Raw genomic sequence first — 27,551 nt, forward strand, 5'->3', positions numbered from 1 at the left:
GATGTGTCAGTACCCTAGTGAAACTTTTATACTGACATATTCCCCTTAAAAACAATAAATCAGTTTTCTCCAAAAAAAAATAAATAAACATTCATAGGCAAGCAACCAAGACCAAACACTTAGATCCTTTGTGATCTCGACTTTCTTTGAAAGAATAAGACCCACGTAGCTCAGTCAAAAAAAAAAAAAAAAAAATCCAAACCTCTTCCTACTCTTCTCAGTATTCAAGTTCTGGAGCTTGAGTTTTGTCTCCTATGTTCTTTTTGCCTCAGCATTCTCCAATTCTCATCCTTTCTATTCCAAATAGCTGTAAGACTCCATTTAAATCCTATCAAATTCTTTTTACGGCTGAAATTGAAACCCTGAGGTCATTTCTAGGCCAACTCTGCTGCCTAATAAGTACGAATGTCCTCATCACACCTCCCCCTCCCAATTATTTTTTAAAATTCAACTCAATTATTTTAAACACAACTCTTCAAAGTTAAAAAAAAATGTAACAGAGCCATGGAAGCAGAAATGCTAGAACTTGCCTTTTTATCTCTCACAGGAATGGCATTTTTAAACACAAACTCATGTCAGACATTGAATAGTCTCTACCCAGGAATGAATGTTTTGATTAAAAGTTATTTAATATCTCTAGCTCCTTGGAATTCTGCCTAAAGCTGGAGATATTCTTAGCTGCAGGTTTTGTGCCTTCTTCAACTAGATAGAAAAATGGCTCAAAATCTAGAGGGAATAAATGGCATTCTCAAAATAGTTACTTGGTTGTATAGGTGTTTATATCATAGAGGATACTGATGTGTTGAAATTTAGGAATTAGAAAAGAATGCTGGGGGAGGAGGAATGTGTCAGTACAGCATCTTTCTACAGCCCTGTCCCTACATCCACTGATCTTCAGGCTTTCACTTAAAATCAGTTTTAGGACACTGCATTTATACAGCAGGTCTTAACACTAAGATTCTGTATAATCTGTATGTCATATTTCTTAACTTGAATTGGTATTTAAATTAAGAAGTGTTAAAGACATTTAAGCAGGTTGGTAGATCAAATATGATTTAATTTTTTGTCTGCTTCCAATGTAAAATCATGGGGACAGATTCTCATAGCATCTAAACGTTCATTTAAAAAATTTTTTTAGAAGAAGGATAACTTCATTTCAAGGATGCAAATAGAATTTTGACTCAATAAGTTATTTTCGCTTCAGAGGTAGTGTTGCTCTCAGTACAACCTCTTCTCTTTAACCATCATCCTTTTGAAGCAAAATATTTACAAAGCGTTGAATTATTTTTCCAGCTTTCCAACAGCATTTCATGCACTGAGATATTGATGTGACATGGTTAGAAATTGGGCCCTCCGGACCTGTATTGTGCAATGGCATTGTGCTGTTATCATCGGGAGATTCCATTTTTTCCAACCCCCAGGGTCCTGTCTGTACTTGTTTACAGGTCATCTGGATAGCAACTAGTATATGTTCAATGGCATGAGTGTTAGCACGGTAACCTTGGCAACCGAGCTAGCTCTGATTTCGAAACCTCACATGCTGTATCATAAAATTAGATAACAGAATTGACATTCTGCTACATGTCTGTCATATAAATTAAGCTCTGAGAATGATTTCCTTTATAGCGGTGTGCCTTAATATGGAAATAGAAGGTACGAATTAGAACAATTTTATTACATAGGTATATGTACTATTCCACATTTACGTGCTGGATATAGTTCTTCAATTCTTTCTCTATGATTTTGAACCTCAGATATTGCCATATTACTCTCACTGTGCTGGAATTCTTGGCTTCATTTTATGATTGGGATGAAGCTTATAGCAGAGCTGTATCAGATATCCTATAGAAATAGTATTATGAATAATAGAAGATTCTGCTCCTAAAAAAATGTAAAATTCAAAGCATTCTTGACTTTACTGGATACCGTTATTTATGCTGATTAGAAGTAAGACTGTGCACAGAATATTATACTAACTAAATCAGAATCCCAAAGACAAGACATGCTTCCCTTTCATTTATATAGTTATGCATATTTTTACACACATTATATTTTCCAGTGCCCAGGAATCTTTGATAAGATCTTTATTTCAAGGACATTTTAAACATGCAGATTAATACACTTCATCAGCTTTGAGTCCTAGGTCCTCCTTTATAATTTGTAAATATTTTAATGTCAGGACTTTTCTATTTCTTGGGGTCTGGTGCAGTTTTTCTTGGATATAAATTTAAAGACTCAACTTGTGAATTACATTTAATGTAAGCACCCTGCAGTTTGCTGCATTGCAAATGATTATTTTTAGAAATTTTATGGTTGCCTGGATATATATATTTGTCTTCATTGATATGTAGGGAGAAAAGCTCATTAATGATTTAAAAAGAAGGTGTTTTGATTCATCAACTTCATTCTTCTCATTACATAAATAATAAAGGCAATAAATTAACATCTAATAAAGTTGTAAGTTTATTTCTGAATATAACTGCAAAACAGTCTTGAATCCTTGGGTATAACTTTTTCTATTCTTTATATTTTTCTGCCTCCATGTTTTCAATGTCATCATTCTGCATATTTTAACCTAGAAAGATGGTATATAATTCTTGTTAAAGATGCCTTCTAGCAGTTATCTATCAAACACCATAATTGAACAACTGTTTTGTAAAACAGTTCTTTGGCTTCTAGAATGGTAAGTTATTATATAAAACATGGAAGATTCTTATGTCACAACTGACTACAAAACAATTTTCCTTTTTCCGTATACCTGCTATATGTCATACATAACATTTGATAAAGCTGCTTCCAACATTTTCTCATCTTATTAGCCATCCATCTAACTCTGGCTAGTGTTTTGTTAAATACTACCGTCTTACCTTATACCTAGCAAAAAGTGGAAATTCCTGCAAATTCAGGACTTTTTGTTTTCAGAAACAGATTAAGTGGTTGTGCTCTCTACATTTGTGCTTAAGGGTGAAGAAGGGCAGAAATCCTTCTGTGTATTTGCCGACCCTGCACAGCAAATACCTGTTACATTTTCTGCAATGTTTAAACTGTTTGCTCTATCTCATTGAGTCATCATCACCTTTCTGTTTACACTGGTAAATGGTAGTTTTTATTATTTTCTTTTATCTTGAAACTATTTCTTGTGATGAACAGAAATAGTTCAGCATGTGGTGGTTCCAGGACTGAGTCCAGTTTGGGTAACCATCTATCCTGTGAAATAACCTCATCCAGAACTTTTCAATGCCTAGGCCTCCTACAGTGCAACATGGACATGAACTCAGGCTGTGTGGGGGCTGCAATGTGGGGGCTTAATGGGCTGTTTGCATGACTCCAAGATGTATTTTAATATCTGGTATTTTTTTTAAATTGTGAAATGATATGCCATTTGATGGATGGGGAAGGGGAGGAATCCTAATGATAAAAGAGAAAATAAAAGTGAAAAAGCAATACAACTTCTTTTGTGATTTCCTTGTAGGTCCGATGTTGTGGTCCTCTGTTTTTCGATCGCTAATCCCAATTCCCTAAATCATGTGAAAACCATGTGGTATCAAGAGATCAAGCACTTTTGCCCTCGCACACCTGTTGTTCTAGTTGGCTGCCAGCTAGATCTCCGCTATGCTGATCTTGAAGCTGTTAATAGAGCCAGACGCCCTTTAGCAAGGTAAGCCAGGGGACTCAGTGTGCCAGTTAAATTAAAATTTAGAGGTAGCAGATGTCTTTGTAGCCTTGGGTTCTGTTCTTTAGTGGCTCCAAGATCCCATCAGTCTGAATGCTTTAAGTTAGCTGGTTAATCATGAGGAAGAGATATGTCCTGACCCCTCTCATGTTCACCATTACCTCTTTTTTTAAAAATTGTACATATTTTTTAATTGCTGGAAAATTGCTTGACAATTTTGTGTTGGTTTCTGCCATACAACAATGCAAATGAATCGTGTGTGTGTGTGTATATGTGTGTGTGTGTGTATCCCTTCCTTCCTGATCCTCCCTCCCCTTCCCACATCCCACCCCCTAGGTCATCACAGAGTGCCAGGCTGGGCTTCCTGTGTTATTTAGCAACTTCCCGTTATCTATTTTACACATGATAGTGTATATATGTTAATGCTACTTTCTCAATGCATCCTGCCTTCACCTTCTCCGGCTGTGTCCAAAAGTCTGTTCTCTACTAGGTTCATCAGTACTATTTTTATAGGTTCCATATATGTATGCATTAATATACAATAATTGTTTTTCTCTTTCTGACTTGATTCACTATGTATAAGAGGCTCTAGGGTTATCTACCTCACTACAACTGACTCAAATATGTTCCTTTTATGGCTGAGTAATATTCCATTGTATAAATATACACCGACTTCTTTATCCATTCATGTGGAGATAGACATCTAGGTTGTTGTCATGTCCTGGCTGTAAATGAAGCAACTGACAAAGGGTTAATCTCCAAAATCTATTAGCAGTTCATACAGCTCAATATCAGCAAAACAAATAACCCAATCAAAAAATGGGCAAAAGACATAAACAGATGTTTCTCCAAAGAACACATCACTTCACTTCAGTCTCTCAGTCGTGTCAAACTCTTTGCAACCCCATGAACTGCAGCATGCCAGGCCTCCCTGTCTATCACCAACTCCCGGAGTTTACCCAAACTCATGCCACTGACTCAGTGACGCCATCCAACCATCTCATCCCCTGTCGTCCCCTTCTCCTCCCACCTTCAATCTTTCCCAACATCAGAGTCTTTTCAAATGAATTAGCTTTTTGCATCGCATGGCCAAAATATTACAGTTTCAGCTTCAGCATCAGTCCTTCCAATGAATATTCAGGACTGATTTCCTTTAGGATGGACTGGTTGGATCTCCTTGCTCTCTAAGGGACTCTCAAGAGTCTTCTCCAGCACCACAGTTCAAAAGCATCAATTCTTCATCACTAAGCTTTCTTTATAGTCCAACTCTCACAACCATACATGACTACTGGAAAAACCATAGCTTTGACTAAACAGACCTTTGTTGGCAAAGTAATGTCTCTGCTTTTTAATATACTGTCTAGATTGGTCATAACTTTTCTTCCAAGGAGTAAGCATCTTTTAATTTCATGGCTGCAGTCACCATCTGCACTGATTTTGGAGCCCAAAAAAATAAAGTCTGACACTGTTTCCATTGTTTCCCCACCTATTTCCCATGAAGTGATGGGACCAGATGCCATGATCTTCGTTTTCTGAATGTGGAGCTTTAAGCCAACTTTTTCACTCTCCTCTTTCACTTTCATCAAGAAGCTTTTTAGCTCCTCTTCACTTTCTGCCATAAGGGTGGTGTCATTTGCATATCTGAGGTTATTGATATTTCTCCCGGCAATCTTGATTCCAGCTTGTGTTTCTTCCAGCCCAGTGTTTCTCATGATGTACTCTGCACATGAGTTAAATAAGCACAGTGACAATATACAACCTTGACTTACTCCTTTTCCTATTTGGACCAGTCTGTTGTTCCCTGTCCAGTCCTAACTGCTGCTCCCTGACCTGCATGCAGATGAAAGAAGACATACCAGTGGCCAATAAACACATGAAAGGATGCTCCACGTCGCTCATTATTAGAGAAATGCAGATCAAAACTACAGTGAGGTATTACCTCACACCAGTCAGAATGGTCATCCAAAAAAAAAAATCTATAAACAATAAATGCTGGAGAGGATGTGAAGAAAAGGGAACCCACCTGCACTGTTGGTGGGAATGTAAACTGACAAAGCCATTACAGAAAACAGTATAGAGATTCCTTTAAAAAGTAGGAATAAATCATCTGACCCAGAAATCCTGCTTGGGCATATACCCTGGGAAAACCACAATTCTAAAAGACACATGTACCCCAATGTTCATTTCACCATCACCTCTTACTCAGGAACCCATTTTTGTAAAATGGTTGGCCAGAGCTTAAAGTGAGTTCTCTAATTATGATATGGTGTATAAAAGTGCTTTGGGGCCTTCCCTGGTAGTCCAGTGGTGAAGACTCGGCTCCCAATGCAAGAGAGGCTCATTTGATTCCTGGTTGGGGATCTAAGATCCTGCATGTTGCCAAGTACAGCCAGAAAATAAATAAGCGCTTTGAACTTGGTAAAGTGTTAAAATGTTAGTTACTCATAATAATGTCTTTCTGGAAATTAAGATTTATAATAAAGGTAGGTGAAATTCATGTCTGGATAGTCATGTATGGATGTGAGAGTTGGACTATATAGAAAGCTGCACACCAAAGAATTGATGCTTTTGAACTGTGGTTTTGGAGAAGACTCTTGGGAGTTCCTTGGACTGCAAGAAGATCCAGCCAGTCCATCCTAAAGGAGATCAGTCCTGAATTACACTGGAAGGGCTGATGCTGAAGCTGAAACCCCAATACTCTGGTCACCTGATGCGAAGAGCTGACTCATTTGAAAAGACCCTGATGCTGAGAATAATTAAAGGTGGGAGGAGAAGGGGAAGACAGAGGATGAGATGGTTGGATGGCATCACCGACTCAATGGACATGAGTTTGAGTAAGCTCCAGGAGTTGGTGATAGAGAGGGAAGCCTGAAGTGCTGCAGTCCATGGGGTCGCAAAGAATTGGACACGACTGAGCGACTAAACTGAACTGAACTGAAGTGAAATTCAGAGCCATCGTCTATGATTCTTGGCCCCACAAACATCAAATTCATGCAAATACTCATATCCAAGTATTTTTAACCTGCTCATTTTCCTCCATCTTAGAGTATTTCATTCCTGAGGTGGCCGTGTCCGGTTTTTAAAGATTATATAGACCTATGGTTAAAAACAGCAATACTGCTTTTTAAATGGCTCTCTGGTGGTGTTATTTTTAGAGTGTCACACATTTAAATTACAGCTTGAAGGAGAATTTGTTTCCATCTATATAAAATGTGGATACCAATCTTGGGAGGAATAAGAGTTTTTTTAAAACATGTACTCCTTCAATATTCTTTTTAAAAATAATTTATATGTGTTTTATTCTTAACTTTGTTTTTTGCTGGTAAACATAGGTTTTCCCAAAATGTTGATATTTCTACCTTCCTTCCAGGTAGTCGGTACTTTGCCTTAATAAGCTTATTATAAAATTTTATATGGACATAAGTTTTTATGCTCTTACAGCAAAAGCAAATGTACTTTGTCAAGATAATTTCTGATGTTCTAGGTACCTCTTGGATAAATGTCCTAAAAACATTTCATGTTCCTTCTATCCTTAAATACATGGACTAGGAACTGCATATTATAAGCCACGCAGAGGGAAAGAGGCCTCCTGGCAAGTGAGAGACTAGCCCCGGGCCTCAGAACTTTCTGTGTCAAAGGTTAGGATACTCAGGCCTCACACCCTGCTTGTGTGGAGCCCTGAAGGAGAGTTACAGAGCTCCAGGGCACAGTCCTTTCCATAGACAATTCTGAGGTTTCATGAAGGAGTATCTGAGCTAAGTCTTAAAGAGATTCATCAATTAGTAATCCACCAAAAGCCCATAGGAGCAAAGCTTGAAGTTAACCCTTCTTTTCTGTGCTTCACTTCCACCTCTGCAACTCCGTGCAGTTTTCCCTCATTTCCATCTAGATCCTCAAATCCAAATTCTACCCAGTATTACCTTATTTCTCCTAAGACCTGTCCCTGTCACACACACATCACCCTTGGTCCTGTACACCAGATATTTTATTTAGGAAGATCATCTCCTAAGAGTGCATTTCAGAATCAAGTATGTGTTTGTGAACAGTGTAACGACAGATCCTATCTTGCCTGCGTTTTGGAATTCATCTGTGTCTTGATCACGGTTATACTGTAATTACAGCACTATTCTGCCTGCCGATACTGATTCCAGAAGCTTGGCTTCTTGGGGGTTGATGAGACTGTAAATGGGCCTTGTGTGCTAGTCTAAAGGGTTTAGACTTTATTCCCTGGGCTCTATGGAACCAGAGGAAATTTTATTTAAAGAATTGCAGCTAAGTCATACTTGTGGTACATAAGAAATTTTTGTGTAACAGTGAATGCTGTGAGCTAAAATGTGGAAAAATTCTGAAGAAAGATGAGTTAAGAGGCTAATGTACTAATCCAGGCAAAAGATGATTGCCTGATTGAAGAGGGGAAAAGAGTGAGATATGAAAGAAGGTTCACAAAACTAATAGAGGAGACTTAGGTGAGCTGTTGGACATGGATCATTTAGCCTAGAACTAGGGAGTTCTGGATTCTGACTGCTTAGTAAAGTGCTCTCAGTGACTTTAAAATGTGACCTTAAGACATTTCCCAAGTGGAAAGGACCTTGAAACTTTCTGCCTGTTTCTTCAGGGTACAGAATGAAAACAGCATCCATAGGGATACTGGGAGGCCCAAGTGAGAAAATGAACATGGATTCCTTTTTAAGTTATAAAGCAAAATGTAAGCATAAGGGGAAAATGATGAAAATGATGCTGATTGTGGCAATAATGATGGTTATCAGATAACACTGATCAAGCACTCACTGTGGAACAGGTACTATGCTGGGCTAATTATCTCATTTAAACCTTTCAGTCATCCTTTAAGATGCAAGTACTTACTATTATTCTTTCCATTTTACAGATGGGAAAACTGAGAAAAACGTTAAGTAACTTACCCAGGAACAAACAGCTAGTGAAATGGCTGATGCTTGAGTTATTGTTGTTACTACTGAAAGCATTTTTTCCGCTGCCATGATAAGTCCTTTATATTTGAAAGATTTGAAGTTGGTAGGAGATTTTTCAAGAGTCTAGTAAAAAGTCTGAATAGGATTTAAAATGTATAATTCAATTAGGTGCTTAGATAGTCCCTGATTACTAATTTTTTCCTGAAATAAGACTGATTCTAATGTTAAAAATATTCTATTTCAGGCCCATAAAGAGAGGGGATATTCTGCCCCCAGAAAAAGGCCGAGAGGTTGCAAAGGAACTAGGTATACCCTACTATGAAACAAGTGTGTTTGACCAGTTTGGCATCAAAGACGTGTTTGACAACGCAATCCGAGCAGCACTCATTTCGCGACGGCACTTGCAGTTCTGGAAATCCCACCTGAAGAAAGTCCAGAAGCCTTTACTTCAGGCACCGTTCCTACCTCCAAAAGCCCCCCCACCGGTCATCAAAGTTCCAGAATGTCCCTCCACAGGGACGAACGAAGCTGCCTGTTTACTGGACAATCCTCTGTGTGCTGATGTCCTCTTCATCCTCCAGGACCAGGAGCAGATCTTTGCACACCGAATTTACCTCGCTACCTCCTCTTCCAAGTTTTATGATCTTTTTTTAATGGAATGTGAAGAAACCCCCCACTGGAGTGAAGGAGCTTGTGAGAGAGAGAAGCAAAGCAGGGATTCCCAGGAGTGGGCACAGAGTCTTGATCCAGATGAGGAAAGGGAAGAGGGCACCCCAAGGACGCCTCAGGCTGATCAGTGGACCCCCTCGAGCCAGAACCTGTCCCAGCAGGAGACCCTGGGGCTGGACGCCGAGGACCTGGTGGCAGAGACGCAGGCCCTGTCAGGCTGGAGTAAGGGATTCATCGGCATGCACAAGGAGCTGCAGGTCAACCCCGTCTCGAAGCGGCTGGGCCCCATGACCGTGGTCAGGATGGACGCGTCCGTCCAGCCAGGCCCTTTCAGGACCCTGCTCCAGTTTCTCTATACGGGGCAACTGGATGAAAAGGAAAAAGATCTGGTGGGCCTGGCTCAGATCGCAGAGGTCCTGGAGATGTTTGATTTGCGGATGATGGTGGAAAACATCATGAACAAGGAAGCCTTCATGAACCAGGAGATCACTAAAGCATTTCATGTCCGGAAAGCCAATCGGATAAAAGAGTGTCTCAGCAAGGGGACGTTCTCAGGTGAGCAGGTCCAATGGCAAAGCCATCAGTACCTTTGGTTGTGTTTTATCAAACATTAGCCAAACATGAGGAGGGGGAGATAACGATCACTGACACGTGTAAGAACTTTTCCCCTGATGTACCTAAGTTATACGTAGTCACCTATTTCATTCTTATCACACTTAAAGGTAAAATATGATGATCTCCATTTTGCAGATGGGGAAACTGAGGGGCAGGGAGATTAGGTAACTGGCCTATGGTTTATATCAGCAGTCAGTGGTGGAGCCAGGATTTGAATGCAGGCTGCCTCCTAGAGCCCCATGGTGTCATAGTGCTTCTTGAAGGTAGGTCAAGCTACCCCTGAGCCTGAGCCAGTCAGCTCAGTACTCATAGTTGCCCTTCAGGATTCCTTCCCTGACATTTTCTACTCGCCAATTAGCATGCACCGATGACAAAAAAACAGCAGCCTTTGGTCCCAGGGTCGCTGAAATCCTTGAGGCCATTTTGGTGACCCCCTGGAAAGGGTCCCATCTGGAAAGCCTCATCAGTTTCTCCCCCTTCTCCTTTGGGTTCTCACCATCCTGTGCCCTGCTCGTCTGGATGCTTTTTGTCCCTTCGTTGTCTTTGATAACTGCGCCAAGGGTTGCCCACAGCACCCTTACATAATTGCTTAAGCATCCTGATAACCTGTATCTAAGATGGGTGACTGGCCCACGCTTATCCTATCTCATCAGTTCAGTTCAGTTCAGTCGCTCAGTGGTGTCCGACTCTGCAACCCCAGGAATCGCAGCATGCCAGGCCTCCCTGTCCACATAGGACTTGTGCTAATTTTTGTTCTGTAATTGTCCTCTCTGTGTATGTTTCATTGTAAAAATTTGACTTCTTGACTTCCATTATTATATAGATATTTCTGTTTTTGTTTTCATCTTTCATATGCATTTAATAACTGGTCACTGAATCTGTTAATTAATTTTAAAACTTTGAATAATATTTACTCCAAACATTGACGATCATGGTAGAGAGTCTTGAAAGTTAATGAAAAGAAATGTTACAAAGATTTACCTGCAGTAAAAGTGAAATTGATGAAATCTCCTTTTCCTTACTAGCTAGGAATAGTAACCAAACACACAGTGGGAGCCTAAACTGGATTCTTTATATTAAAAACAAAAAAAAAGCCTATAAAATACAGTTGGGGCTAGAAAAAATTGGACATGAACTAGATAATGGATGATATTAAGGAATTATTTCTGATTTTCTTAAGAGTTATAATGGTATGGTTATCTAGGAGAATCTTATTTTTAGAAAATTCTTGGCAAAATAGTGTCCAACTCTTTGTGACCCCATGAACCACAGCATGCCAGGCCTCCCTGTCCATCACCAACTCCCGGAGTTTACTCAAACCCATGTCCATTGACTCAGTGATACCATCCAACCATCTCATCCTCTGTCATCCCCTTCTTCTCCCACCTTCAGTCTTTGCCAGCATCAGGGTCTTTTCTAGTGAGTCAGTTCTTCGCATCAGGTGGCCAAAGTATTGGAGTTTCAGCTTCAGCATCAGTCCTTCCAATGAATATTCAGGACTGATTTCCTTTAGGATGGACTGGTTGGATCTCCTTGCTCTCCAAGGGACTCCCAAAAGTCTTATCCAACACCACAGTTCAAAAGCTTCAGTTCTTCAGTGCTCAGCTTTCTTTATGGTCCAACTCTCACGTCCATACGTGACTACTGGAAAAACCATAGCTTTGCCTAGACGGACCTTTGGCAAAGTAATGTCTCTGCTTTTTAATATGCTGTCTAGGTTGGTCATAACTTTTCTTGAAGTACGCTGTTAAAAAATGTCTACACACGTTTTATATAGCTAAGGCAAACGTGACAAAATTAAGCATGTGATAAACCAGTTACTGTTTTATTCTTCTTTCTACTGTTCTCCATGTTGAAACTTTTCTAAATAAGGAAAGACTATTCCTCTCCTTTATGTTACTTTATGGTTCACAGTATTTGTGTTGTGACTTTGTGTATAATTTTAAATGCTTACTCCTTATATCCTTGGAGGACATGGAGAGAATTGGTGCCCGAGGTGGGGGTGGACACCACATCAGTGGTTCAGGGTATGGAAGAGAGATGAGACTAGGTGGATGGATGTGGATGGAACCCCTGGCAAGGCTGGCTCACAGGCTTGTGCTTCCTCCATCCTTGGGCAGATGTGACGTTTAAGTTGGACGATGGAGCCATCAGTGCCCACAAACCGCTGCTGATCTGTAGCTGCAAGTGGATGGCTGCTATGTTCGGGGGGTCATTTGTCGAAAGCGCCAACAGTGAGGTAGGTGCCTTCCAAAAAGCCCAAGAGGCATCTTAATGAATATGTATGTGTATTTGTATTAGAAAGTGTTGCCAGAGGACTTTGACTTCTTTAACTGCCAACTTGGAAGACTTTTTTAGGCAATACCTGAGTATCACGTCACCCTCTTTCCATAATTCTGCAATTACGAGAAGCCTGTTGTTCGCTTGCTATGTGTGAACCCCCAAGTCCCCCCATATCCTTTCATCCTCACAGGGTTCCTCATCCCTGAAAACATGTACAGATATATTTTCTAACAAATGTCACCAGGCAAGGTACTATCAAAATCCCCTCAAAGAAGGGGCACGCTGTCTTATAGAAGTTGGAGACAGTGAAAAGTGTCTTCAGTCACTTAAACCTGGGCTTGACTCTGCCAACAACAGATGAGGGACCTTAAAAAGCCACCTTCCTGTGCCTCAATCTCCTTATCCTAAAGGTGAGAGATGTACTGGGTCATGCTCAAGGTCCCCTTGATCTGTGATAGTCCCTGAGGCTCTCTGCCCTAACGGGCCTCAACTCTAGGGTTTGTCACCTCTAGGGAAACAGAGATGGAGCAAAGGGTCTCTCAGAGTGCTTGTTACATCTAGTAGAAGCCACTGGGTCACTTGTCAAATGCTGGCCCTATCTCCAACAAAGGGATATTATTAGAGCAGAGCTGCAGCTTGGAGACCTTGTATCTCCACCTCTTCACAAGTTGTTGGAAAAGAAAGAAAAATTCCCTTCAAGCATTTCTAACTTGTGTCTAGAGGTAGACATTTTTTGTTGAGTTTGGCAAATATTTCTTATCCATCTTTTAAAAATATATTTGGGGACACCACATCAAGCTTATTGTCCTAATGGGCTTATTTTTGCTTATCTCAACATCTCTCCAAACTTTTAACAGAAACACAGAAAACAGTAACTAACTTCAAAGGGGAGCCCTCACACTAGAAATCTGAGCACTCCCTTTGTGACCCAGGAGCCTGCATTTGCATCCCCAAGTAGGGAAACAGAATCCTGTAATCACAAGCCAGGATGGCTGGCTGTCAGTAGGCCACCCTCCTGCTTTCAGAACAGACTGCAGCTGCTCCTAAACCAACCTCCAGCCGAAGACTGTCTGCTGTCTGGGGAAAAGATGTTAGAATTATCCTGATGACCTCTTCTGATGTCTGCCAGCCTTCGTAAACCAGGAGGTCCTCACCTGCAGCTAAATGTAGTCTTTCCTCTACCATCAAAGGTGTCTGGGAGCATCATTACTAAGACCACAGCAACTGGTAGCGGCTACCCAGTGAAGGGACTGTGGGGCTCAGATCCCTGACTCCTCTGCATACAAGCTGTTTGGCCTTGGGCCAGTGATCACCTTTCTGAGCTCCAGCCTCCCTGTCTGGAAAATGTGATCATAACCCGTAACGTGGTTGCAAGGTGTGAGTGTCAGTACCTGTGAAGCACCTCATAAGCACTAAATGCAAAATAACATCAGCCTTATGTGGATGCTGGCGGCATTGATGATATTCTTTCCCTCTTTGTCAAGAAAATTGGGGGACGCCGCCAATTAATAAAACCTCATCCAACTGGCACAGCACCACCTTCAGTAATCTCTCAAGATAAAAGGGCCCCAAGACTCGCTTCCCCTCTTTTTCCAGCTTGCCGAAGTATGTGCCCAAGGATACCTGCTTGTCACCTGGCAGGGAACAGTTGATCGAGGTCCAGGGCCGAGGCGTAAAGAGACACTGTCAGAGCTGACCTCACTGATGCTAATCCCCTTTATCCCTTCTCAGAATGGATTGTAATTGTCTCCAGATTAAAATGTGCAGGAGAGATGACCAAAACAGAAACTTGGCGGCCAATGTGAAGGCACACGGGTCTGTTCGTGTGACAGCCTCTCTCTGGGGTGGCGTCTGTTTAGCATCACCCTGCCCACCCCCCTCCCCACCTCAAGGACTAGGTTGCTCACCACTAAGAACTACAGCTGAGCCTGATACAGATGTGTAGTTTCAACCCAGCTCAAAACACAAAGGCCATGGAACCGAGCTACCAGAAGTCTATACCAAGACACCTAGTATATGAAGAATGGCGTGAGCTGTGGATGTGTCCAGTCTTTCCTGCCCCTCCTCATGTCCAGGGTACACGGAAGTGTTCTGTTATATAGTTATGAACTCTAGTCTCAGCTTGAGCTTGGGCAAGTGACCGACCCTCTTTAGACCTGCGTCCTCATCTCTAATATGGGGACCACAAGAGAACCATCTCCAAAGGGCAGGTCAGTCATGAAAGTATGTGTGTAAAGCATCAAATTCGGTGCCTAAAACATACAAAGGCTCAAGTGATGTCAATGACTATTTTCCTGGAGGATTCTTGTTAAATTGTTTCCATGAGGAGTTCAAGGTCTTTGTCCCCTGAAAGTCCTCAGGTAACAAACAAGCCACCTAGTCCCTTCCTAAACTAGCAGAGTGTGGTAGAGATGGTTATGGAGGTAAGAAGAGGTACTTGGGTGAAGTCTGAGTAAATGTACTATGGTTAATTCAGGCCTCTATATGCATGGGCCTGTGCTTTCTAGGCCACCTTTTTATTCTTTATTGTTTTGTGAAAATCTAATGTCCCCCACAAAATTCAACCTTTTTTTTTTGCATTAATAGAATTCACATGCATATCCAGAAAGGAATAAAATATGCCCACTGATGTTCTTTTAACTTTTTTTTGTCATTTAATATTTAAGACACTGTATTTTACTTCTATTTTTCTCATTACTTTTAACGTAGCAGTAAGCATATTTCTCTCCCCAGAGGTACTCAGCAAGTGGTTCATTAAAAATGCATGCCCATGTTGTGGTAAGCAATGCTCTGGATCTAGAATACTTTCTCATTCTCTATGAGACCATCTCTAATTATAAGCCTAATAGTCTGAGCTGATCTTTGCAATTAAAATTTTAAACCAGCTAAACTGGAATATGGGTCATTGTTTATGGTAGCATTGTATTCTTATTTTTTTTTAAGCTACATTCAGCAGGTAGGGCACAACCGTTTTAATTCCATTTGTTTTATTTATATGATTTTTTAAAATTCTATAAAAATGGTCTCTCTGTTGCTACTCAGTTTATTAGTAATGTTGAAATCTCAGGGAAAAAAATCAACAGCGAGGGAAAAAAAAGTGCATGTTCTAAAATGTTGTTTATTTTCATTTGTTGGTTACTTCCGAGGATCCCTAACATTATTTGCCAAAAAGAGCCATTGCTTTTATAAATAAAAGTGTTAGTGTTATATTAAACATGAAGGAAACAGTAGGTCATAGATGCTTACAAATGTCAGAATGCTCTGAAGACATTGGGAGTGTTGGGGCAGGGCTGCTTCCTGGAATCTATCATCTCCTGATGCCAAAAATAATTTCTTTTTATTTACGATGTCCATTTTGCCATTACTGAGAACACAGTCTTAGAAAAAATTGCTTAAGTTATCTGAGTATCTTCAGAGTCCATAATCTTAGTGAAGAAAAAGCTTTAGATGTCATCTATTCCAAATCTCTCCCCTGTCACAGATGAGGAAACTAAGGTTCAGAGATGGTGAATAATTTGTTAAAGGTCACACAGCATTTTAGCAACACATCTCTGGGCCTTCCCCAGCCCCTTACCCTGTCCTTCAAGCTAGTATTTTCAGAAACATCCCCCTCCCTGAGAGTACAGGTATTCACAGGAAGCCCTGGGACTTTATTTATAATCACTAACACTTTACAGCACTTAGCACTTCATAAAATGTATATTTTTTATTATCACAATGCCCCCAATTTTAAAGTTTCACAATTTAATTAACTTCCAATTATTTAAAAATTGTGCTAATCCAAATACCATTCTAGAGAAATCAAATTTTGCCATATGTAATTTGCCATGTTTTCCATATGCTAAAAGTTCATGTCTATGTAAGATAAATGCATGTATACATAAATGTTTATCCATACAAATATAACTGTGTTAGATTTACTGGAATAGCAATTAATTACAATACAATGGCTTCTGTATTTTAAAATGATATCAGATATAGTTTCTACTTGCCAGGTTTTATTTATTATTGTAGAAGTTATGCTAAAAATTTGAAACTATCACACTTGTCAAGTCATTGATGGGTAGTAATCCACACAGCTTATTAATAGAATCACAATTGTTCTCACTGTATCTGAGAGAGGAAGAGTAATTTTCATAATATTTCTAGGAATTTTTCTGGGCTCTCTCTTTCATACACCTAGGGAAAGCTCTGTCCGAGAGGATATTCCCTCTCTGAGATGGTTGGTGGCTATCCAGGACAATTATATAGATGGTTGCTATAGCTAAACAATTGCAACCACACCATTAGAAGACTGAAGTGGCCACAAGCCCCTTGTAGATTGTGGAGACAATTTATAAACAAATATATATATATATATATATACACACACACACACACATAGACATATATATACACATACACATATATATACACACACTTATACATACAAATATAGAGATTAAAATATATAATATAGATGTAATCATATATAACATACAGATATAATCATGTCATACATAAATGCAATCATATATATAATTTTTGTATGCTATATATACCAGAATTAAGTCTATAACTTTTTATCCTTTTGAACTCAGAAATCTAATTCTTGAAAACTGTTAGTGAGATACAGTGCTGTATTATAGCTTTCTTCCTTACCATGAAGGGTTTCCAGTCCTGCACAGAAGTTCCAAACACGACTTTAGAATCTTATTTCCTGGGTTCAAATATCAGTCCCAGCTTCCTAGCTCTGCAACCCTGGACACCAGACTTAACTTCCCTGAACCTCCATTCACTTATCTGTAAAATGGCAAAAACAATAGTCTCTCCTTCCTAGGGAGGATATAAGGATCAAAACATAATGCATGTGGAAAGCTTATTAGCACAGTACCTTGTGCATAGGAGGCCTTCTATTAGGCTAATTCTTATCATCATTCCAGTAGCAAGTACTCGTGGCACCATTCTCTATGATGCCAGGGCATGTCTTGTGGAGTGAGAAACCTCAGATGAAGGACAGCTGCTATAACCTGTATATCCCTGTTGATCCAGGCCCAGCCATTCAGAACTCTATTTCCCAGGCAGTCCCTGGCTCCTCAGCAGACTCTAGCTTGGATGAATATTTGCAATAACTACAGGTGCTCAGGAGGAAGACTAGCAGGATCCTCCAGGGAACAATGCTCATACCCAGCCATTCCCCAAGATGTCCTAAGCCAAGCTCTCTCTAGATTCTCTGCGTCTACTGATACCTGATAACCTTCCAGTAGTTCCAAATCTATGTGGTTGTGCCACAGGAAAAATAAAGTGTGTCTATCATGCTAACACATACTTTTTAAATTTTTTATTGATGTATAGTTGATTTCATGCTAGTGTTTATTGATAGAACGTTGGGATCACGCCAGTCACTGTGGCAGCTAGGATGGTTGCTCATCGTCTTATTTTGACATCTTAGAGAGCTGGGCTCTATTGTGTCTCAGCAACAGTGCGGACTGCAGCTCCCCCCAACACCTGTCATGTTGCTAGGAGATTTCTTTCCCCACAATAGAGTATTCTAAGGTACTTGGCAAGGAGGGCCTATAATGTCATCATACATTTGCAGCCCATTTGTCTGATTTATAAGCCCAAATAGCTATTTAAAAATTCCAAATCAGGCTTTGTCAGGCAGCCCCACTCTTTTGTCATCCACAAATCAAACTGTTATGTTTACAGCTGTAAATAGTGAGTGACTTCTCCGCACAGCCTCAGAGCAGGTGTCCCAGACTTGCTAATAATGAATCACACGGCAGGGATATTTACAAGCAGTATAGCCTGAAAATGTTCCCACTGTTTTCTTCAGCAGAACTTACCTTTTCAAATAACATTTCAGGTATATCTCCCAAACATAAACAAGATGTCAATGCAGGCAGTACTGGATTATCTCTATACTAAGCAGTTGTCACCTAACTTGGACCTGGACCCACTGGAACTAATTGCCTTGGCAAACAGATTTTGCCTGCCGCACTTGGTTGCACTTGCAGGTAAGGCTGATGACTCAGGGCCATGCGGTATCTGACTGTCATATTTATCAAAATGACATTTAAGCAAAAAATAATACTTCCAGGGAATAAAAATTAAATTTTTATCACCCAGCATAGGACTGTCTTGTACAGGGTGAAATGAACTGATCAAATGTATCAAACAGCCCCAGTTCAATTCAGCGACTGTTTTTCAAGCACCTACTTTGTATAGGTCCTGCTGATACATATAAAAGGCAGTAGTTAAGAACATAGGCTACAGATCCAGATCACTTGGGTTCAGGTCTTGGCTCCACTATTTACTGGCTGGATGACTTCATACTTGATTTAATTACTCTGTATCTCAGCTTTCTCTCTCTCTTTAAAATGAGGATAATGATATTCTACCATAGAGTTGTTATGAAGATTAAATGAGTTAAGAGATTATATATATATATAAAGAGAGCGAGTCCTGAGAACAGTGTCTGGCACCTAGTAAGCATTATGTAAGTGGTTTTCTTAAAGCTATTTTAGAAAATGTTCTGACATTGTCAAGATCATTTTGGGAAAAAGAGAAAAAAGGGAGACTTGATTTAACTTCACAGAACCTTATGTATCATTTCTAGATTTGCTCAGTTGGTAAGCCAAAGCAGATCTAAATAAGATATATGCTTTCAAATACCCTTTTCTTGAATTTAAACCTTCTGTTTCATTTACCAGAGTTGTTGATTAGCAGTAAGGGTGCTACATTTAGTTGACTCTTGTTAACCAGGAAAGCAGGATAGTGCCTGTTTTGTTCACTGGCATATCCTCTGTACACAGAGAAATGCCTGAGCATAGGAGGTTCTCAGTTAAAGTCTGTTGAAGCATTAAATGAAAATGAAGGAATGAACAAACCAACCAGCCACCCCTGCCCTTGACTTCCTGACAGTATCCTTAGAAAAAAAAAGATTTATTTCTCTGCACTCCAAGTTTCTACCATGCTCAGCCAACTGGAGATCAAAGTTTTCTCCTCACCTTCCTTCTTCACCAGCTGGATAACAAGAAATAGTATTGCTATTCTTTTTTTTTTTTTTTTTTTTGCCACACTGCACGGCAAGTGGAATCTTAGTTCCCTGACCAGGGATCTAACACGCAACCCCTGCACTGGAAGCATGGAGTACTAACCACTGGACAGCTAGGGGAGTTCCTGCTATTCATTCTTTAAACTGTTTTTAACCAATAAACCTGAAGTCATAGATTCAAATATGAGTATTGCTGCTTTTTCAATACTAACTCTAGGAGGCTACAGAAGGCAATTCTTTTTTGCATAAGAATCTCAAGCCATTTGACTATCCAGTTTTTATAAGAATTTGTCCTTTGAGGATAAACTGAACTGTTTTACATAGTCAAAAGTAATTTGGAGCCAAATCTGTTGAATAGGATTTGTGATCAGTCTTGAAGGAGGGCCATTTTTGCTTAAATATTAAGGGTGGTGATGAAAACATGGGACTGCTCTCCAGGAAAGAAACTGACCCATTCTTGTGTTAACTACAGACTTCTATGTATGTTTATTTTTCTTAGTAAATGTTATTATTAATGGTTATGATTACTTAATATACATCTTTCTAAGATGATTCCTTTAATCATTTCTATAGTATTTGCTGTTTAGTGTAAGTATAGAGTGTTTGGAACAGAGTGTTTAAAAATCAGTTTCTGGGGTGAAAATGCCCTGCAAGCCAAACTATCATTTAACACTTTGGAGTTACCTAAAATTTAAAACCCAGTGACTCCTCTGGAAGATTTAGTTACAAATAGTTCTTTGTCTGTCAATCCAGCTGAGGAAGGTTGTGTCAAAGAAATCATCCCAAACTTGAGACCATGTTGACTAGGTAAGAGACATATAGACTAACAAATAAGCACATAAAACCAGAGCAGAAGGTACGCATAGCTTGGACAGTATACTAAAAAATTAAATGTGATGCTAGAGATGAAAAAAAGCATCAAGGAGCTGGAAATGCCAGGCTAAGACTGTACCCACTCATGTCAAGGCCAGAGGCAGGCAGCAGCCTAATAGAGACAAAAGGCAGCTCAGTTGCAGAACCAGAGTCTGAATTCAGCATAGAATCCTAGAACACAGCTCCCGAGCAGAGACGGCAGCCCCATCTAGATCTGTGTGACTTGTGGCTGAAGATCGCCCCAGTCTTTAGAATCTAAGAGGTTGAACAATATGTCCCTCGTCTGCTGCTGCTGAGACACACATACACATTAGCAATTTCAGTTCCGCATCTGGACTCATTACTGTTAGCCTCTCCACGGTCAGAGAGTGTTGAGAATTGGAGTGATATGAGTGAGGACACCATCAAACAGGAAGATACAAGAGTCTAGAGGATTCTAGGCAGGTCCTAGCCTGCCCAGAGCAGCACTCTCAAACAGAACTTGCAATGATAGAGACTTCCTGTGTCGGCGTTGGCCAGTGCACGTGACCACTGAGCACTTAAACGTGGCTAGTGTGGGGCTGAGGACCTGAATTGTTTATTTTGTTTAATTGTAATTGTTTAAATAGTCCCTGGAGGCCAGTAGTTACCATACTGGACAGAGGTGGTCTGGAGGACTCTGGCTATTTCAGAAAGGCTAACGGGTGTCCCCAGAGTCTGCAGTGCGCTGACCCGAGCCATGACTTGCCATACTGAAAGGCTGCACATCAGAGAGGGCCCTTGATTCAGTGCACATGGAGCTGTGTCCGCCTACCTCCTCCCCTCTGAGGTGACCCCAGACGGCAGCCTCCAGGCACTAACATTCTCCTGCTCCCTCTTCTCCCCAGAACAGCACGCCGTTCAGGAGCTGACCAAGGCCGCCATGAGTGGTGTGGGCATTGATGGGGAAGTTCTCTCTTACTTGGAATTGGCCCAGGTTTGTAGCACTTTGCCTTTCACCTTTTCAGTGTATTCAACCAGTTCATTTAACGCTGATAAAACATTCCACTGTTGCATCTGAACAAATAAAGATGTCACCACTGAGTCACAGAAGCCCCCTGCTGTGTGCAGCAGAAAAGATCTGAGAGTTTTAAGTTTCATGCACGGTTCACCCTGCTGGGCTTCATTTGAAAAAACAACAAGGGCCCTGCCCCCACACCAGCCCCTTTGTGCCCTGCCCCTCCAGAGGCAGCAGCTTCACTTGTGGGAGAACAGCTCAGGGCATGGGAGGGGAAGGCTCTGTCTCCTTTTTGAATTCTCAGACACGCATTGGCTGAGATCGGACAGTTTCTAGAATTCCGTGAAGTCCCGGGTTGCCTCCGATCTCACTGCAGCTCTCCTGGTTTTCCTTTTTTTTTTTTTTTACATCAGCACTTGTTACTGTTGATGTTGTGATTCCATATCCCAATACACACTGCCCTCTTCCTCTAGAGCGGGTCAGAGATCAGTCTTGGCTTTGTCTCTGTGCATAATTTAAGGCACAGAGTTAAATGCTGCCTCTGTTGCCTCATCTGTTGGAAATGGGGATGGCAATTCACCCTCTGTCAACCTTACTGATTATTTTGAGAAAGAACTAGGAGAGAATGTTTCAGAAAGAGCATCAAAGAGGGCAAATCCTCTCGTAATACAAGGCACATAGGCGGAGTTATCTAATCCCTGACCTGGACTTACAGGCCACGAGTTTACACTCTGAAGGAACTAAGAATAAATTCTTCAGACTTTTCTCTGACCTGTTGGGTTTGGCTTTCTTTGTTCCCTGTCTTGGTTAGGGCAGTGGTTTACTAAATCTTACATCAGGCACTTCACATCGGCATTTGTCAACCGAGGAAGAGAAGGAGGCAGGCCTACATCACATGTTCCTCAGGCCACTCTGACTGTGGCCCTGAGAGACCTTCAAGAGGGGAAAATGTGGATCAGGACTTCACAGCAACCTGCTCTTTCTGACTCAACATCCAACAAGGATTTGTTATTTCCTCTCCTTCTACCAGGCACCACCTTAGATAAGAGGACATGTAGATTCTCTGCCCTTGGGGCCATCATAGGCCACTGAGAGGAACAGACACAAGCACACATTATTAAAATCCAGTGTGAAAAACAACCTCATAGAGGTTACAAGTTAAAACTGAGAGCAGACGTCAACTACAGTGAAGTCAACAAGCCCCCATCAACACTGACTCCACATTTGGAATTTGGGGGTGTTTTGAAACAGAACTAGGGGAGAACTTACAACTTGTACCCCTCCAGTAGGTATTCCTCCTGGAAAACAATCAAATGACCCAGAATCTCCTATAGGCCAGCCCGATGGAGGTAATATAGCAGTTGTGTCTATCTTTTTACTTTCTGTTCCCACCCTGTCCCCTCCCCTGACCCACACATAACCCAGGAAGGAAATAAAATCATTCCTGCTAAGCTCTGAAAAGCCTTGGAGGAGGCATTTAGGATGGAGCCTCCAGTATCTTAGCTCATTCAGTAGACTCTAACCCAGGGATGCACTGGGAAGTATTTAACTGTCAACTTGGGGATAGCAGAGACCGTGATCTGTTGCTTTTCTGGTCTCCATGGTGTAAATACCCCACCTGCCCAACCTGTAACAACTCAAATTCACTGAGCTCAGAGTAGCAAGGAGCTGTACTCAGTGACGCTTTCAAGCAGGTACAAGCCAACTCCAATACAGCACTGCTCTAATCTGACTTTCAGGGAGAAATCAACTATCAAGAGAAGTTGGAAGCACTGGCTAAAATTGTCTGTACTGCTGGGCTTGTGATCTGCAGAGAGTTTCTTGAATTAGTTTCCAGGGACGTTGGCTTTTCTCTTGGCCTCTGTTCAGGGTGTTGACAGGGGCCTCAGAGGAAGCATGCTGTGGTTTCAGGGGTTCAGCTGCTCGAAGGAGCATCAACAGTAACAGGCAATAGAACAGATGTCCGAAAGAGGCCTGGACAGAAATACTGAGGGACGTGAGAGACCTTCCAGATTTGGGGACAAGATGGGGAGTTAACTATGGATTTTTGTGCATCAGGTCTTTTGCAGACACAGCTACCTCAGCTGCCATGGTCCTGTGCATCTTCTCAGAAAGGAGAGAGTGCATGGAGCGTCTGGCTCCCTCCTTCCCTGCCCACATTGCGTGCTCTTCTTATGTAACCAAAAGGACAGGTATAGGACAGTCACACATGCCGTAGTCTCCTCTTTCAGATCACTGGCCCCAGCCAGCTGAGCTCTGACATGTGACACGGAGGATTCTGTTGCCGAGGCTTCCTTAAACAGAGATGACATCGCAGCTTTCTGCTACAGGCTGGTGCCTTCCAGAGGCCATGACCACTTATCATTAGAGGGCAGGTGTGAGGGGAGGGGGAGAGAGGCAAGGCAGACTTTAAACTCCTGATACAGTGATTATTTTTAGTGCACATATCCCAGAGGTGAGAGGAGGATGTCAAACACTTGCATGTGGCTGGTGTGGAAACTGTGGCCAAAGTCAAAACACTAGTCAAAACAACAGGTTTCTGAATTAGTCGTCCGGGCCTTTTATTTCTTTGACCCCTACCATGACTTCTTATTTCTTGTAGTCCCACTTGAGAAAGTAGAGGTCTGACCCCCTTTTGGTCACTTCCCTGCAGTTTCACAATGCCCACCAGTTGGCCGCCTGGTGTTTGCACCACATCTGTACCAACTACAACAGTGTGTGTTCCAAGTTCCGCAAGGAAATCAAATCGAAATCTGCAGGTGAGGCTGTGTGGTCCCCATCTGTCCAGTTCTCATCGCCTGTGACTGAAGAGTTTCCCTTCATTGCCCTTGAGAAGGAGCATGGACAGCCCCCGGCTCACGGAGAATTCCTTGTGGCCGTATGGCAGTCACAGATTCGTGTGACGTGCGTGACCCAAGGAATTGTATGTTGGATATTCTCTCTGGAGAACTTCACGGCTGGGGGGATTTGTGTGGAGATGGGTGGGAAAGGGGTTGTTCAGGGTGCCCTGCTGCGGAGCAAGCAGAGATTGTTGGTTCACCCTTGTCCGGGAAGGCAAAGGGACCTGGATTCAGGCTCTCTGTGTCCAGCTGTGTAATTTTAAACAAGTGATTCCACCTCTCAAAACTTTCTTGTCATAATCTGCCACTGTCCCTGCTCAGCGTCCCTGCTCACTGGTTAGTTGAGAGGAGGCACATGATAATCATCTCAGGCAAGCCTAAGCACAGAACCTAGCAGGTGTCATCATCTGCACCTTTTCTTCCCCAGACAACCAGGAATACTTTGAGAGGCACCGCTGGCCTCCCGTGTGGTACCTGAAGGAAGAAGACCACTACCAGCGTGTGAAAAGGGAAAGAGAGAAGGAAGACATTGCACTAAATAAACATCACTCGAGAAGAAAGTGGTGCTTCTGGAATTCATCTCCAGCGGTCGCCTGAGGCAGAAGAGGAAAAAAAATCAGAAATCTGACACACCACTCTTAAAAGCACTACTGTAAAATGAGTCTTATTTTTAGAGATAACATGTAGTTCAGGTTTCAGGCACTGATCTTCCTCCACTTTTGTGCATTTATCTTTGTTGGGATCAAAGCACAAGCTCACCATCAATGAGCCTGGACAAAAAGGGAAGCTGACGCTCACTGCATTCCTTAAACTTATATGTATATTTTTTGTTAGAAGGCTTAATAAACTTTAGTCTGTTATCTCATTTCTTTTTATACAAAGGAAAAAAAAATCCAGCTTTCATGTTTCGAATTCCAAATTGGAAAATATTTTTATACGGTCTCTTGTAAATGAAAATACTGTGTATTACTTTATTTTACAGGACACACATTAACCATGAAGTCGCCCTGCGATTCTCTTTGCCCACAAGCATTATTACTTAATTAGAGGGATATCCTTTTGTCGTGAAGTAAAGGGTTGGAATGAATTCCCCAAAGTACAAGTTAGGGAGTGTTTCATCTTTGTTCTGCTGAATAACATTGGTATAATTACCAAGTCAACTCCAAGAATGTGTATTTACAATATTTGCTGTGTGAGTGCTAGTAATTATATGGTTATATGTGCCATGTAAAATATAGTGATATCAAATCTTCTGTTGTTTAAAATGTCTAGATTTAAGAGGATAATCTTTATAATCATTAGAAGGGCTTATTAAATCCCAGCATTATCCAGGGCAAACTCTCTGGTGGACCTGAACATGAAAGATGCCAAGAGCGCTGGTGTGTGGATTGCTGTGTGAAGATGCCCGTCTCTCAGTGTTCCTGGACTTGCCATGTTTCTGCATGCAGTTTTGCCACTGACTTGAATTGAGATGGGCAAGGGTAAGGGTCCCCGGACTCTGTCCCCCTCATCTGCAGACATTTCCCCACCAGAAACAGGCTTCCTCAGGTCTCTCACCTGCGGCCAACTTCACTTTGTAAGACCCATGTTTTTAACTCTTCCCAGGGAAAATTCACGTTGCTGCAGAAGTAGACCAAGGCAGACCACCCACCCCTGCTGAAATTCAGTGGGAGGGCCTGTGAAGGCACAAAGCCGGAGGCTGGGTCGTCTAAGGTCACTGCATTCTCCAACGCAGACGGGAATTTTACTCCAAAAGTCTAGGAAATGGTGCTATTGTGAGTTAGTTCTGACCCTTTTTCATTCTGAGTTTTCAGTGTTAAAATAGAAAGTATTGAGCAGGGGGGCTTTTGAGAGGCCATCAATCACTGCTTCTCTGTAAATTAAAATGTTACAGCACTCAGAGCATTTTAAGGCCACAGTTCCATACCTGTTTTGGGATGTTGTGTGGTGGAGGCTCGGGCTTATTCAATTCGGAGGTCAATTTACTGATACTAAAAGCTGTTGATTTTTTTTTTTTCCCTAGCTTTCAGAAGTTAGAAAAGAGACAGCTGAGTCCAAACTCCAATGTTAACAACCAAATATATTTGAAAATCTATCCAGATTACAGATAAGCACTTATTGCTGGCAGTGGATACATACCAGTTAGCAAAATTGGGAGGGGCCCAGAAATGTTATCACTCTCTCATGACAAAGGACTGGGCAGTAGAGTAGGAAAGGTTGGGATGATTGTAAATGCATCTACCTTAATTTTGGGTCAATAGGTTGTAAGTCATGAATGGAAGGAGAAAGGAGACAGAATGAGAGGAAGAATCAGCATATATCCCATCATAGAATGGTAGAAGTTGCGTTTTCGATGAATAGTCAGAGTTGAACTTATACAACCAAAGCTCCCATGTGACTGTAATCTTGCCAAAATGTAATGGACATATAAATGAACCTGGGGTATAAGCAATAATATCCACTAGTGTTATCAGCTACTGTAACCAAGTGGCTGGTTCATTTGGTTGACGCTGATTATGGCCTTTAACCATGGTGGTTTGTTTTTTGTTTTGTTTTTTATTTCACAAAAAGCCAATAAAATTGTTTAGCTATAAAATGCCCCCAGTTTTTTTTGTTGTTGTTGTTTTTCTTTAAGGACTACTGTCATTATTGTGTGTGTAATTTTCATTGCTTTTTAAAAGAACTATCAAAGCTTTAAGGGTGCTGGGTCATGGGATATGTGTGCTTCAAGAACAAAGCAGCCTGAATGACTGTCATCTTTGTCTTTAGTATTGCCAGCAGATTGTAATACCATGATGTAAATGAGGGGTCTGGCTCTTTGATTTTGGCTAATATGGTTATGTCATTAGACATGGTACAGTTTTGGAAAAAAAAAAAACAAAAATGTCTCCAGCCTAATGGACTTGTTTTAATCTGATTTGAGGCAATTCTACCAGCAATTAAGTCAAAGTTTGCATTGAAGGGCTCATGAAGAACAGTCTTCTTCGAAAGCAGATCTGAGAAAGCCTTTAGAAAAATTTATAATTAATCTCCAAACTTCTATGTAGTATATTTGCCCAAGCTCAGAAGGAAGAAGGGTCTCCAATGAGGTCTCAAGGGGGATTTTCTGAGTAGCAAATGCCCCATGACTCTATGGAAAGGAGTTAACAACTATAAGACATAACTGCATGAAGAAGACAGTTTCCAATACATTTGCACACCCTTAAAGGTGGGTGGTCCAGACCAGGCACCTTTTATCTAATACATGCCAGTGAGGTCTTTCCTCTTGAAAGTCTTGGTCTAAGTTTCTGGCAAACCATTAAGGATTTCAGCAAACCTGTATCAGCATTCTAGGAACCACAGATTTTACTGGTTTAGCACTAACTCAAGTATTTTCATTGTAGACATTCACAAGCAAGAATTCTATGCTCCTAAGATTTTTTTCCCATTTGCTTCCATTGTATGGCATATCAGTTGTCAAAGCTCAGTTTTTCATCACTGTGACATTGGCTAAGCAGAATAAATTCTACTAGTCAGAGGGAAAAGAACAAAGTGAATTCTGAATTTGGAAATGTACAGTATTTGGGAAAGTGTAGTATTTCTGAAAGTAATTTGGAAAAGTGCAGTATTTCTGAAATGAATCCTTTTCTGCAAGCTGATTTATCAGGCTTTTTCTTAG

The 27,551-nt window shown here is 41.1% G+C and overlaps 1 protein-coding gene across 1 annotated transcript in view; it reads left to right on the forward strand.

Annotated features, from left to right (window-relative positions):
- RHOBTB1 (Rho related BTB domain containing 1) overlaps positions 1-26,451 on the forward strand; it is a 40,882-nt gene extending 14,431 nt beyond the window's left edge. Inside the window, exons 3-9 of the mRNA XM_068982048.1 lie at positions 3,473-3,658; positions 8,846-9,825; positions 12,006-12,124; positions 18,014-18,164; positions 20,944-21,032; positions 23,707-23,812; positions 24,321-26,451. Coding sequence (XP_068838149.1) covers positions 3,473-3,658; positions 8,846-9,825; positions 12,006-12,124; positions 18,014-18,164; positions 20,944-21,032; positions 23,707-23,812; positions 24,321-24,490 — 1,801 coding nt within the window. The 3' untranslated portion in view covers positions 24,491-26,451. The remainder of the gene's footprint in view (positions 1-3,472; positions 3,659-8,845; positions 9,826-12,005; positions 12,125-18,013; positions 18,165-20,943; positions 21,033-23,706; positions 23,813-24,320) is intronic.
- The last annotated feature ends 1,100 nt before the right edge of the window (positions 26,452-27,551 follow it).

The sequence above is a fragment of the Capricornis sumatraensis genome, chromosome 10 (genome assembly GCF_032405125.1).
Source record: "Capricornis sumatraensis isolate serow.1 chromosome 10, serow.2, whole genome shotgun sequence".
Taxonomy (NCBI): domain Eukaryota; kingdom Metazoa; phylum Chordata; class Mammalia; order Artiodactyla; family Bovidae; genus Capricornis; species Capricornis sumatraensis.